The sequence below is a fragment of the Panulirus ornatus genome, chromosome 20, assembly GCF_036320965.1.
Source record: "Panulirus ornatus isolate Po-2019 chromosome 20, ASM3632096v1, whole genome shotgun sequence".
Lineage (NCBI taxonomy): Eukaryota > Metazoa > Arthropoda > Malacostraca > Decapoda > Palinuridae > Panulirus > Panulirus ornatus.
Window position 1 is genome coordinate 60,796,760 of NC_092243.1, and position 14,592 is coordinate 60,811,351.

The window sequence follows — 14,592 nt, forward strand, 5'->3', positions numbered from 1 at the left end:
GATGACCTTGTCTTTAACCTGACTCTTAAAGGTCAAGCACCGAGCTATCATCATCCAGGGGGTCGCCCCTTTGCTCCCAAGTGTCGCACCTCGATAATCAAGAGGTCAAAATGAACACGCGAGGTTCAGGAGCAGTGTCAGTGTGCAGGCAAAGGACGATAGCACATACCTCTGGTGCCATCACCTGGTGACGCATGCTGCTCCTGGTCTCACACACGCACACACACACACACACACACACACACCTTGGCCGTAACTGTTAAATCATCTTTATTCATTTACATCAGGAACTAAATTCACTATACCAAAACAAAACCTGTTTAAGAATCTTTGCCTCTAACTCTGACGAGGAGCTTCGTCAGCGAATGCAATCCAAAGACATGGAAAAGGAAATGATACAAACTGTTTATGTTTTGAGAAATGATGCAAACTGTTTCTGTTTTGAGAAATGATACAAACTGTTTCTGTTTTAGTAAATGATACAAACTGTTTATGTTTTGATAATGGAAACAGGCCCGGTTATCATGTCATGTGTTCCCCAGAGGAGTAAACATGCCACATATGATGACCCAGATGAACGAATCTGGATGATCCCCAGGTGTGCATGTATTTGCCTTACGTTTGCAGAGGCAGGAGGACACGGGGAAAATTGATTTAAAGAAATGTTTCGTACTGTTGACAGATGGTAAGTTAGGCATCACACTAGCCTAGCCTAGGCTTACTGCTGACAGATGGTAAGTTAGGCATCACACTAGCCTAGCCTAGGTTACTGCTGACAGATGGTAAGTTAGGCATCACACTAGCCTAGCCTAGGTCTTACTGTTGACAGATGGTAAGTTAGGCATCACACTAGCCTAGCCTAGGTCTTACTGTTGACAGATGGTAAGTTAGGCATCACACTAGCCTAGCTAGGTCTTACTGTTGACAGATGGTAACTTAGGCATCACACTAGCCTAGCCTAGGTCTTAGTGTTGACAGATGGTAAGTTAGGCATCACACTAGCCTAGCTAGGTCTTACTGTTGACAGATGGTAACTTAGGCATCACACTAGCCTCGCCTAGGTCTTAGTGTTGACAGATGGTAAGTTAGGCATCACACTGGCCTAGCTAGGTCTTACTGTTGACAGATGGTAACAGGCATCACACTAGCCTAGCCTAGGTCTTAGTGTTGACAGATGGTAAGTTAGGCATCACACTAGCTTAGCTAGGTCTTACTGTTGACAGATGGTAATTTAGGCATCCCACTAGCCTAGGTCTTACTGTTGACAGATGGTAAGTTAGGCATGTTGGTAAGTTAGGCATCACACTAGCCTAGCACGGACGTGTCCTTTGGGGTCCTGCATTCCAGGCCATATGTATAGCGGCAGGTGTGAGGCTGGAGTCATATATTTGGGTTGTATATGTAGAGGAGCTTAGTGTCCACTTGGTGTGAAGAATGGAACCTGCACAATTTCCTTCGTCATGGAACAGATGTTCTCGTGTAGAGTCATGGGGGTCAGGTGGTGAGACTGATGTTATTGTGGGGATGACGTTGTGCAGCCATTGTGTTGTGGTGGTGCCTCCTCACACTCCAGGTGCTCTGGCTGCCTCAGGCGGCACTTAACTACCTCCCGATGCCTGGCCCCTCCACCCCCTACACACACACACACACACACACACACTGCTTTCAGACGTAACAACGCATTTATCACAATGATATTTTGTGCCTGCACCTGAGTCCCGTAATAACGATTCCTTAGATGTGTGTCAGGTAACAGTTTTCTGACAGAGTCATTCGCTAATCATACGTTTTCATAAATGCCTTTTTTTCTTCTTCTTTGTATTGTATTAACAATATCTTGAAGATATTCCTTCACTATTAAAGATGTAGTCTTCTGTGTTGCAGGTGAGTGTTCCCATGTTTGTGTTTGGACGGTGGGCGGGTAAGTGTTCTTCATTTGTCTTTGTTCTTATGTTATGCTTCATTCGTCGGATTGAATTGAATTAGCCGCTCCGATAGCTTCTTTTTTTTTTTTTTTTACGTAAAACGAATCTCTGAACTCCTCTCTCTGTCTTTCCTTATCTTTGCCGTGCTCTGTAACCCTTCTACCTATTAAAGTCAGTTCCACAAACACATAAGGACCTGTAGTTGATCTCTTTCCTTGTGCTCTATTCTTCCTGTCTTCCGCGATGGCCATGATTAGGGCATGTTGTTGCCCCCGTGCCATGTCGGCTGCTGTAGAAATTTTTTTTTTTGCTCTTTGTAAAGTTTGTTATTCTTTTATGTATAATAATCCATTGTACATGAAGAGGATTGTGATTTTGGATATCATCATTATTGAGTGTCATTTGGTACATGATGTAAGATTTGCCGCTGATGTGACCTTAAGGCCATCTTCCTTGTGGGTCACATGACGTGAATGTTAAGAGATTGGTGCAGCGAGAGGAGCAGTGGCTGTTGAGAAGCCAAGGTAAGGATGAGTGATGCTACCGGGCCGGGGCGCCGCGCCGCCTCTGGCTCTCAAAATGATGTCGCTCAGGAAAGGTAAAGACTTTGGTGGAGGTGCGTGAAAAGCAGCATACAGATCTTACGATTTTCGTGATACACGAGATATATATATATATATATATATATATATATATATATATATATATATATATATATATATATATATATATATATATATAGAGAGAGAGAGAGAGAGAGAGAGAGAGAATTCTCACAGAGGTAAACCGTTTACGTGATCAGGTTCAGAGTATTTGTGATGTGGTTCCTCCTGCTTGGCTGGTGCCGCCTCACTGGTGCTCGCTTTTTGTCTGTTGAAGGAGGCGGGAGGCTTTCCCAAGCAGCAGGCTGCTCGTGTGGAATCCTGCCTCTCGTTCTCATGGACATATCTGTAGCAGTTGGATCTTGCGTTCCATCCTCCCTCCTGCCGTACCAATGGCTCCTACCCATCCTTTACATATGACACACTCGCCCCTCACCCTCGCCTGCCAGACACTAGGTTGCCTTCAAGACTCTTCATCAAATGTACGAACGAATGAATAATTGTTGATATATTGTTTGGACTTGTTGAGCAGGACGGCGCGCGACCCTTGAATACCATGATGCCATAATTACGAATAGGATAGCCAGGTCCTTGACCTGATCCTTCTGAAGTTTCAGGTCATGGGTCAAGTCTTCGTAGCCAGGGCGTGTTCAAGAGTCGTACCGTCGTCCCGAAGACTTTAATCATGTGTCGAAATCCTTGTTTTTGATTATTCTTATGTTCATTTTTTATCTTCTATTTTATCAGTTTTATCTATATTGTCTCGATGCTCTGGATTGTAGGACTTGAACAAGAGAGCGAGGTATCCAAGTCTAGTTTAGAACAGCGAACAAGATCGCTAGGTATGCAAGTCTACTTTAGAACAGCGAACAACATAGCGAGGTATGCATGTTTAGTTTAAAACAGCGAACAAGATAGCGAGGTATGCAAATTTAGTTTAGAACAGCGAACAAGATAGCGGGATATGTATATTTTTTTAAAACAGCGAACAAGATAGTGAGGTATGTAAGTCTAGTTTAGAACACCGAACAAGATAGCGGGATATGTATGTCTTTTTTAAAACAGCGAACTGGATAGCGAGGTATGCAAGTCTAGTTTAGAATAGCCTGGCATGAACCGTACGGCATGATAAGCCAGGCGTGGATGAGGCATTATGGAGCGATGGGGGGAGGGATTGTTCCACAAAGTAACGAGGAAGACATGGGTGTCGTCGCGGGTTAATCGTATTTACCAGAGCACCATCGTGTCTTGTGTTGATGTGTGCGGTGGCCCGTGTCAGTCCAACACTGTGTGACTGTGGCCACTTCACAAATACGGACACGTGTGATTACCGTGTGTGTGTGTGTGTGTGTGTGTGTGTGTGTGTGTGTTTTACGGCGAGAGAGTTTATTACATTCGTGTTGCCCCATCTCTTGATCTTGATCGTGGGGAGAATGAACGGCTGGGAATTGGGTGTGAGCCATGTGCTGCGCGCAGGATTCGAACCCATGCGGACCCCAACTGACCCACGGTCATTGACGCTGACTACAACCACATGGTGTCCCGTGTGTGTGTGTGTGTGTGTGTGTGTGTGTGTGTGATCATCGTTTGCGAGTCAGACGATGGGAAGTGTCTCACAGGATCCTTGGTCCCAGATTCACGGCCCATCTGGGTCCGTCTCACAACCATCTCAAGTACTCGGCCCCATCCCACCATCGCCCCAGGCACTGGACCACTGTTCCCAGGTGACTGGCTGTTGTGTTCAGGGTGTAGTGTTGACGTGGTAACCACGACCACTGCCCCAGGTGACTGACTGTTGTGTTCAGGGTGTAGTGTTGACGCGACAACTTCGTTGTAGGTACTGAGCAGCGCACCATAGCCCCATGTATCATGGGTGTGTAAGACCAGGTGCTGGAGTGTGAGGTCTCCACGTCCGCATTACATGGTAGGTGTGCTGGCTGCCACACCCCAGCCAGGTACGGTCGGCTGTCTCTCCCATGATGACCGGAGATCCTGGCCCGGGTGCTGGTGGTAGCACAGCCACCGCAGCGGTACACTGCTGTAATTAAGTACACTGGAGTAATGAGATGCACTAGCGTGATCAGATAATTAGATGCATTGTTGTAGTCGGGTATATTGGTATAATTTGTTACACTGGTGTAGTTAGGTACACTGGTGTAGTTAGGTACAGTGGTGTAGTTAGGTGCACTGGTGTAGTTACGTGCGTTGGTGTAGTTAGGTGCGTTGGTTTAATTAGGTACGCTGGTGTCATAAGATATATTGGTGTCATTAGGTGCACTGGTTTAATTCGTAGCCTGGGGTGCTGGTGTAATTAGTACACTGGGGTAGTGGGACTCTGGTGTAATTAAGTATACTGGTGTAATCGGGTACACTGGTGTGATCAAGTGTATTTGTTTGATAAGGTACTTTTTGTAATTAGATGTACTGATTTAGTTTGTACTCAGTTGTAACAAGGTGCTCTGATATGATTAGGTTCACTGGTGTAATTAGGTACACGTATAATTAGGTACACTGGTATAATTACATACACTGGTGTTATGGTGTATTATGTCGCTTTTGCGCCACCTCTACGCCATGACGGAGTAGCGTTCATCTCCTGTAATAATGGAGGTGTTATTAGTGCCGCTGGTAGATGTGCGCGTCTGGTTCTGGTTCATGGGTTGGATGATGGAGGGGGGGGGGGGGGGTCGCTCGGGTGATGAGCGTTATTTATGGCCCGCGACGACCACTTTAGAGGTCCGTGTCGTGACAACTGAGGCAAGCGGGCGACACACGCACGCTCGTTTTGTGTCGGGTCATCTTGGCCACCATGATCCCACACGACACTCTACATGTGTCGTCCCCGAGGTGTCCAGGGGTCAGCAGAACCTTAGGACGCGTCTTTTCTTGCTTCTTACTGTCACAGGGGACGACCATAGTGTCTGTACTACCCCAGGGGACGACCATAGTACTTGCATTGCCACAGACGACGACCACAGTGTCTATACCTCCCCAGGGGACGATTTAGTGTTTGTACTATCCCAGGGGACGACCGTGATATATGTACTATCACAGGGGACGATCATAATGTCTGTACTACCACAGGGGACGACAATAATGTCTGTACTACCACAGGGGACGACCATAATGTCTGTACTACCACAGGGGACTACCATAATGCCTGTACTACCACAGGGGACGACCATAATGTCTGTACTACCACAGGGGACTACCATAATGTCTGTACTACCCCAAAGGAAGGCCACACTTCCTCATTTGATCACTCCGAACGTCCCTCGTATTATGCTTGAAGGCGATTTGTTATATGTCCCCAGCAACAGTAACAGAACACAGTGTTGGCCTTACGTATGGGAGAGGAGCGTCGTTCCCCAGCCTGACCAGTGTAAGGCTGGGCAGCCGGAGACACATGGTCTCCCAGAGAGTCTGAGGTGGTGCTGCGTTGGCCGGGTCGGCCACGGGAATTGTCAAGCCGATGGTGGTGTGTGAGAGAGAGAGAGAGGCCTCACGGTGTGTGTGTCAGGCCTCACGGTCATTACCTCCACACTCCATGTGATCGAGGTGGTCAGGCGTGGCAGGCCGGTGGGTCTTGGTGTTGGTGGGGTTGTTGATGGGGCTAGATGGTGTGTGGGAGGAGAGTGCTGCTGGATGTGGGAGCCACTGATGGCGGCATTGCTAGTGTTGATGTTGGAAGGGAGGGAGGGGGGATGAAGGTTATTAAGCAGTAATGGTGGGAGTGAACATAGAAACATACACTTTGTGACATATTTGACTACCTTTGAGCACGACGGGACGACCCTTGGGTATGATGCCATGACTGTTGACGATGTAAAGGCGTAGAAATCATAGTCAAGGGTCGTACTCTCGTCCTCAAGGGTCGTACTGCCGTGCTCAAGGGTCGTACTGTCCTGCTCAAGGGTCGTATTGTCGAGCTCAAGGGTCTTACTGTCGTGCTCAAGAGTCGTACTGTCGTGCTCAAGGGTCGTACTGTCGTGCTCATGGGTCGTACTGCCGTGCTCAAGGGTCTCTACCATTAATGCTTAGAAGTTACTGATTTGCCCATATGCTCGAGTGGTAAACGAAACACAGCGACCACTCGCTACACTTGTAATTGCTGCTACTTTCTGACGTCCCAGCAGCCGGCGCCCGGCCCGGGCTGTTGGAGTAGAAGGTCGCAGACGACTCCTACCATTACGAGGTGACCATCAAGATATTTTACAGTACCTGATGATTATTGATGATTCATGTTGTAATCACTCTTCATGCTGGGCCATTTAGGAAGAGCATAATTGGTCGTTAGTAATTATGTAACCATCTTAGGGAGTTAATTATCAAGAACCGTAACATGGAAAGTTAGTACAGGTGGTCATAGTCATACCATCGATGTGTGTGTGTGTGTGTGTGTGTGTGTGTGTGTGTGTGTGTGGGGAGAGATGGTCAACACTTACTACGTCCTCAGAGACATGATGCTAACATTGTTACGTCTGCCTTGTTTTCTGTCGGGTGGGTAACAGCAGGTCTGTGGTATTGGCAGACGGGAGGAGGAGGTCTGCAGTGTGGGGTAGCAGTAGGAGCTGTCGGGTGGGGGGGTTAGCATCAGGTGGTGTATAGTGTAGGGGGTAACGTCAGTAGGAGCAGGTGGAGGGAGGTCAGTAGTGTGGGTGAGGCAGTAGTGCAGCACATAACGGTGCAGGAGGGGCGACATACAAGCCTAACAGCGCCCACCACATATGTCATTGCGGTGTGCTGGGTCCGCCAGTCTCGTGTGGGCCCTGCCTTCCCTTGGTGGCCCTGTATGGCGGCTCACGCCATGGTTTCCTTGTGGTGTTGGCCGTCCCCCGTGGTCGTGTATGGTGGTGCAGGGGTAAGGCGACCGATGGGGTTGTAGTGTGTGCCGTATGGCTCCAGCTTGCGATGGACGTAATGGTGGTTATTACTGTTGATGATTCTCTTTTTCTCTTGGAGGCAATTCTTTTTTTCCTTCCTTGCGTCATTGTCGGTTGTACAGCGGAGAGAGTGTGGGTGTGTGTGTGTGTGTGTGTGTGTGTGTGTGTGTGTGTGTGTGTGGTCATGATGTGGTCAGGTGTGTTGGTGGGCGGTGATTATGTGCTGCCCATCACATCAGCCACCCACAGTCTTCACACCACACACACACCCACCACGTCATCATCACCCCCACAGTCAACGGACACCACAGTGGGAGAGGCGAGTAACCTGCCTGTCATCACAGGGTGCTGTAACGTCACTCCCTCCACTGACATCACTGGGACCTGCCTTTCTTACGACTCTCCTCTTCGCCTTGTTCTCCTGACTCCCTGGTCCCTCGTCCTCTCCACCAGCCAGGTACAGGAGTGAGAGGGACGAGGGGAGAGGAGGGAATGTCAGGAGCGGAGTGGAACTTGATCGCGCTGCGAGGCAGCAGCAGGAGCAGCAGCGGCGGTGGAGGAACCAGCAGATGTACGTCCGCCGTCAGGTGGTTCCCCCCGGCACTCACGCTGCCTCACTTACACTTACCCCTCGGAAATGACAGGCTTTATCCCGCACTTACATGCAGATCAGAAGTGATTACTTGTAGATTACTTTAGTGTAAAGTTGATTTGTGTTGGAAAGAAATGTGGTGATGATGTCTGATTTGGGCAGATGACGACTTGTCTATGTATGTGGCCCGTGTCTAGGGAGAAGAGTTGGCCTGATCCGTCTGTATTGTGGATTCTATTTGCTCAAGTCAGTCTGAGAAAGAATCCGTTTCACTGTTACACTTATATAAGTGCAGAGCTTTGTCTACTTGCGATAGAGGGAGGTATGGGAAAACGAATGTTGTGGGGAGGTAGTGGTTTGGGTAGGAGGAAACGTTGGTGACATGGGGAGGTGGTCGGCCGATGTGTTAGTGATGGTATGTGAGGCTGGGAGCCACCAGATGCCTCCCTGCCTCCCCTTGCTCACCCACCACCCCAGGCTGGTGGTCAGCATCACCCACCCCCCCAGGCTGGTGGCCATCATCATCCACCACCCCAGGCTGGTGGTCAGCATCATCACCCACCACCCCAGGCTGGTGGCCATCATCACCCACCACCCCAGGCTGGTGGTCAGCATCATCACCCACCACCCCAGGCTGGTGGTCAGCATCACCCACCACCCCAGGCTGGTGGTCAGCATCACCCACCACCCCAGGCTGGTGGTCAGCATCATCACCCACCACCCCAGGCTGGTGGTCAGCATCACCAACCACCACCCCAGGCTGGTGGTCAGCATCACCAACCACCACCCCAGGCTGGTGGCCAGCATCATCCACCACCACCCCAGGCTGGTGGTCAGCATCACCAACCACCACCCCAGACTGGTGGCCATCATCACCCACCACCACCCCAGGCTGGTGGTCAGCATCATCACCCACCACCCCAGGCTGGTGGTCAGCATCATCACCCACCACCCCAGGCTGTGGTCATCATCACCCACCACCCCAGGCTGGTGGTCATCACCACCCACCACCCCAGGCTGGTGGTCAGCATCACCACCCACCACCCCAGGCTGGTGGCCAGCATCACCCACCACCCCAGGCTGGTGGTCAGCATCACCACCCACCACCCCAGGCTGGTGGTCATCACCACCCACCACCCCAGGCTGGTGGCCAGCATCACCCACCACCCCAGGCTGGTGGTCAGCATCACCACCCACCACCCCAGGCTGGTGGTCATCACCACCCACCACCCCAGGCTGGTGGCCAGCATCACCCACCACCCCAGGCTGGTGGTCAGCATCACCACCCACCACCCCAGGCTGGTGGCCAGCATCACCCACCACCCCAGGCTGGTGGTCAGCATCATCACCCACCACCCCAGGCTGGTGGTCATCACCACCCACCACCCCAGGCTGGTGGCCATCATCACCCACCACCCCAGGCTGGTGGTCAGCATCATCACCCACCACCCCAGGCTGGTGGTCAGCATCACCCACCACCCCAGGCTGGTGGTCAGCATCACCACCCACCACCCCAGGCTGGTGGTCATCACCACCCACCACCCCAGGCTGGTGGTCAGCATCATCACCCACCACCCCAGGCTGGTGGTCAGCATCACCACCCACCACCCCAGGCTGGTGGCCAGCATCATCCACCACCACCCCAGGCTGGTGGTCATCACCACCCACCACCCCAGGCTGGTGGCCAGCATCACCCACCACCCCAGGCTGGTGGTCAGCATCATCACCCACCACCCCAGGCTGGTGGTCAGCATCACCACCCACCACCCCAGGCTGGTGGTCAGCATCATCACCCACCACCCCAGGCTGGTGGTCAGCATCACCACCCACCACCCCAGGCTGGTGGTCAGCATCATCACCCACCACCCCAGGCTGGTGGCCAGCATCACCCACCACCCCAGGCTGGTGGTCAGCATCACCACCCACCACCCCAGGCTGGTGGTCATCACCACCCACCACCCCAGGCTGGTGGTCAGCATCATCACCCACCACCCCAGGCTGGTGGTCATCACCACCCACCACCCCAGGCTGGTGGCCATCATCACCCACCACCACCCCAGGCTGGTGGTCAGCATCATCACCCACCACCCCAGGCTGGTGGTCAGCATCACCACCCACCACCCCAGGCTGGTGGTCATCACCACCCACCACCCCAGGCTGGTGGTCATCATCACCCACCACCCCAGGCTGGTGGTCAGCATCACCCACCACCCCAGGCTGGCATCACCCACCACCCCAGGCTGGTGGTCATCATCACCCACCACCCCAGGCTGGTGGTCAGCATCATCACCCACCACCCCAGGCTGGTGGTCAGCATCACCCACCACCCCAGGCTGGTGGTCATCATCATCCACCACCACCCCAGGCTGGTGGTCAGCATCATCACCAACCACCACCCCAGGCGGCAGTAGAACATTAACAACCGCTGGTCATCCATGAGGATGTTCTGGGTGACCCCAGCGGTGAACACCAGAGCCAAACTGGTTTTGAACATGATTCTGAACCTGACTGACGGGCTAATCATGACTTTGGCCGATATTTTTCTCCCTCAATACGGCTAGGTAAATAACTGTAGAATTAAGCTTTCTCTTTTTTTTTTTTCGTCACATTGTCTTCCTCGTTCATAAATAGTCATCGATGGTGATAATGTTGACATGAAGTAGTGGAGATGCTTGTGTGATATTTCTCCATATTTCTTTTAGATTATTGTTGGTAATATTTACGGTTATCTTGCCTTCCCGCGCCTCCCCTTCAATATGGATCAGTATTTACTGCAGCGTTGATGTTTCTGGGGGGAACATCTGCGTATTTAAGGAACACGCTCCGTAGCAGAGGGAATTCTTCCGTTCCTTAAAGGAACACGCTCCGTAGCAGAAGGAATTCTTTTCTTTCTTCGCGGTGAAGCCCACTACACCGCACAGTGTTCCTATCGTACAAAAATACTTTAGAGGGAGTACTTTGGTACGATAGGAACACTGTGCGGTGTAGTGGGCTTCACCGCGAAGAAAGAAAATGTTGCATGACAAAGAAAATGTTGCATGACAAAGAAAATGTTTTATGACGTCGGGGTCTTTTTTTTTTTTTTTGAAGGGCTGCCAGAGGTACGATGAGTCTCGACTTTCCACCGGTTAGGTGACGGTGTAACAGGACTTTTGTTTTCTAGGTTTCAAGCACTGGCCGTTAACAGTAGCCGTGGGCGGCCCTTGCAGGCTCGTGGCAGAGACGGATCCTCGTGAACATTCTTAACGGGGGATGTGTCAGAAGGCGTTACGGGGGATGCGCTAACGAGTGCGCCCGGGTTCCGCTGCGTCGTTGTTATTGAGTGTGATTAACCTCTTTGTGATTAAGTTGTTGATACGCTGCGGGAGGTAGTTTTCTTAGGCCGTGGGGGATCTGTCTGCCCTTGGAGTGTGATTACGGTATGTAGTTACCGTCCGGGAGATGTAAGTTTCAGTGTGTGTAATTACCGCATTTGTGATTACTATTTGTGTGATGGGGAGACAGTTTTACACTGGTGTTGCCCCGTACAGTATATACGGGGAGGGAGCTGTGTACTCGTGTTGCCCCGTGCACTACGGGGAGCGAGTTGTGCACTCGTGTTGCCCCGAACAGCATATACGGGAAGGAAGCTGTGCACTGGTGGGGCCCCTACATTATATACGGGGAGGGAGCTGTGCACTCGTGGGGCCCCGTACAGTATATACGGGGATGGAGATGTGCACTCTTGGGGCCTTATCTCTTAAGGAACTTTATCTATATACAATTTTCTTGTTTGTTTTCTGTATCGACAATTTCATCACTCAGTTTATTCCACGCATCCGGTGCCATTGTACTGTAACACGACTTCTTTACATCTTGTTCAACCGGTTACATGCTTAAGTTTATGGTATAACCTCTCGTTCTTCTGTCATTAAATCTTTCGAAGAACTGTTCGCTGTTGACGTCATCGTACCGGTTTAAAAACTTGAAAGTTTGTGATCAAGTCGCCGCTCGCTCCTCCGTCATCCGTGATGGACAGATCTGTAGCCTCAAACATAACACTGTAACTTGTCTTTATAGCATCATCTTTGTTGCTCTCATCTGACCTCCTCTCGTTGCTTATTGTTGATTTGTGATTCTTTATGTGTGAAAACTAAATTAGAGCTTGTGTGTAATCACTTATTTGTAATTGACTACTTTTACTGTACCAGGAGGGAATTTTACACTGGTGGGACCCCATCTCTGGCCCATTCTCTACTGCCACGCAGTTTTGTAAATTCCTGTAAGCTGTCTGCCTTTACATGTCCTCATTCTTGAATATGTTCCACTCATCCGCCACCCTTATACCATAAAGATATTTCTCTGCGTTTTTTTTTTTTTATCAAGTTCCTTGTTTAGTTTTGTGTTATGTCCTCTGGTTGCTCTATCCCTACATCTCTCGAAGAAAGGTTCTCTGTTTGCTTCATCATATTTTATTACAAACTTAAAATTTATTCTGAAGTCACCCCTCACTCTTCTCTCTCTCAAGATGGGCAGTTATAGGCCAGTCTAACCTTTCCCTGTAACTCAACTTTCTCAGTTTTGGGGGATCAGTTTTGCTGTCTTGCTCTGTTAGCTCTTTGTGGTTCATTAGGTGCGGTGACCAAACTTGAGAAGCATATTCTTTGTGTGTGTGTGTGTGTGTCCGTGTGTGGGCAAGGGTTCAGGGGGAAGGGGGGTTGGTGCGGTGAGTCGGGATGTAACTGTAGAGCGGTTGTGCTGCCGGCCTGCTGGCCCTACCATCTGTCGAGGCTGCTGCAGGTGGTAACGTTATCACCAGGTCACCGGGACACTGCCGGCCGCCTCCGCCTACTTGGCAAGGAGGGAGGAGGTGGACACCCCCCCCCCCCCCAGCAGGAGTACCAGCCGTCCTGTATCTAACCAATACCAACCCACTCTTAACCCCCCACGGTCTTCTGCTGCTGCAGGGGACCTCCATTACCTGCCGGCCGGGGCCTGGCAAGGTAAAAGGGCTGTGGGAGGAGCTAGGCTCAGTCATTCAGGTCACTCTGTTGGTGTGGCGGTACAAGGAGAATCCCGGAGTGACTCCCATCCCTACCTTGCCACCAGTAGATGCTGTTCATGTTCTAACTGGTTGTTTCTAAGCTGGTATCAGCGACAGGCTCACTCGAGATGATCAAGAAGGATATGGATGGGAGTTGCAATGGAGAAACTTTCCACGTTAGGAGCAGCGTAGATTCAGAGAGAGAGAGAAAAAAAAAATCGTATGAATCGTCTGGACTTCTATGGCAGATTAAGCCGTTACCAACATAAAGGGAATCGATGGGTAGACAGTACGATGAGACAGATGGATTGGTAGACAGTACGATGAGACAGATGGATTGGTAGACAGTACAATGAGACAGATGGATTGGCAGACAGTACGATGAGACAGATGGATTGGTAGACAGTACGATGAGACAGATGGATTGGCAGACAGTGCGATGAGACAGATGGATTGGTAGACAGTACGATGAGACAGATGGATTGGTAGACAGTGCGATGAGACAGATGGATTGGTAGACTTTACGATGAGACAGAGATGAATTGGTAGACTTTACGGTGAGACAGAGATGGATTGGTAGACTTTACGGTGAGACAGAGATGGATTGGTAGACAGTACGATGAGACAGAGATGGATTGGTAGACAGTACGATGAGACAGAGATGGATTGGTAGACTTTACGGTGAGACAGAGATGGATTGGTAGACTTTACGGTGAGACAGAGATGGATTGGTAGATAGTACGATGAGACAGATGGATTGGTAGACAGTGCGATGAGACAGAGATGGATTGGTAGACACTAAGATGAGACTACTAAGATATATTGGCATTTTCTACCCTGGGGAGGCTAGAACGAAAATCACAAGCAGGCCAAAGAGGGGAGGTCACTGACTCGATAAAAAGCCACACGAAATGGAAGGAAACAGATGACAAATATCTGACGTGGCTTGAAACACTGGTGGCGGTGTTCCCCAAGGCTCGGTGCTGGGGACTTCGGCTATTCCTGCTGTAGTACAGAAGGACCCAGGTTATACCTAACTGTGCATACGTTGAGGCCAAACCTGACAGAATTTAAGAAGGATGTGGGAATTGTACCGCAAAGACTTCGAGTGACTCCCGCATTGTTCACGTACTCGGTGGATGAACTTGGATGCATTGTTGAGAAGGGTGGACACAGTGTAGCGAGAGTACACATGACTGTTGTAAGGTAAGGTAGTTCAGAGAGAGATCTCGTCATGAGAGGGACCTGCATGGTAACAGAGTACACAATATGTACCACAATTGCCACATTATGTCAACAGTCAAAGAGGGAGAATATTATCATAGTGTCAAAATTGCCCTCAAGTACATGAACAAAATGAGGTACAGAGAGATACTTAACATATTACACTGGAATTTGAGTATAACTCATCAGTTTAGTCACCCATTTCTATAAGGCGAACAGATCTGTTAAGAGGCTCCAACGAAGTGGACTGCAATTGTTCCTTGCAATGAAAGAGGTAAAGTGTAAGAAGAGATGTCAGCAGCCATAAACCTGTCCACGTTGACAGGAGAAGGACCGAAGGAGA

General features: G+C 50.1%; 1 protein-coding gene across 3 annotated transcripts in view; it reads left to right on the forward strand.

Annotated features, from left to right (window-relative positions):
* The window catches only part of LOC139756059 (sorting nexin-5-like), a 129,351-nt gene that overhangs the window by 64,725 nt on the left and 50,034 nt on the right, over positions 1-14,592 (forward strand). For 2 of the 3 annotated variants that reach the window (XM_071675054.1, XM_071675053.1), the window contains exon 9: positions 1,870-1,884. The exons of the other annotated variant lie outside the window; for it this stretch is intronic. In XM_071675054.1, coding sequence (XP_071531155.1) covers positions 1,870-1,884 — 15 coding nt within the window. The remainder of the gene's footprint in view (positions 1-1,869; positions 1,885-14,592) is intronic. 3 annotated transcript variants of the gene reach the window in all.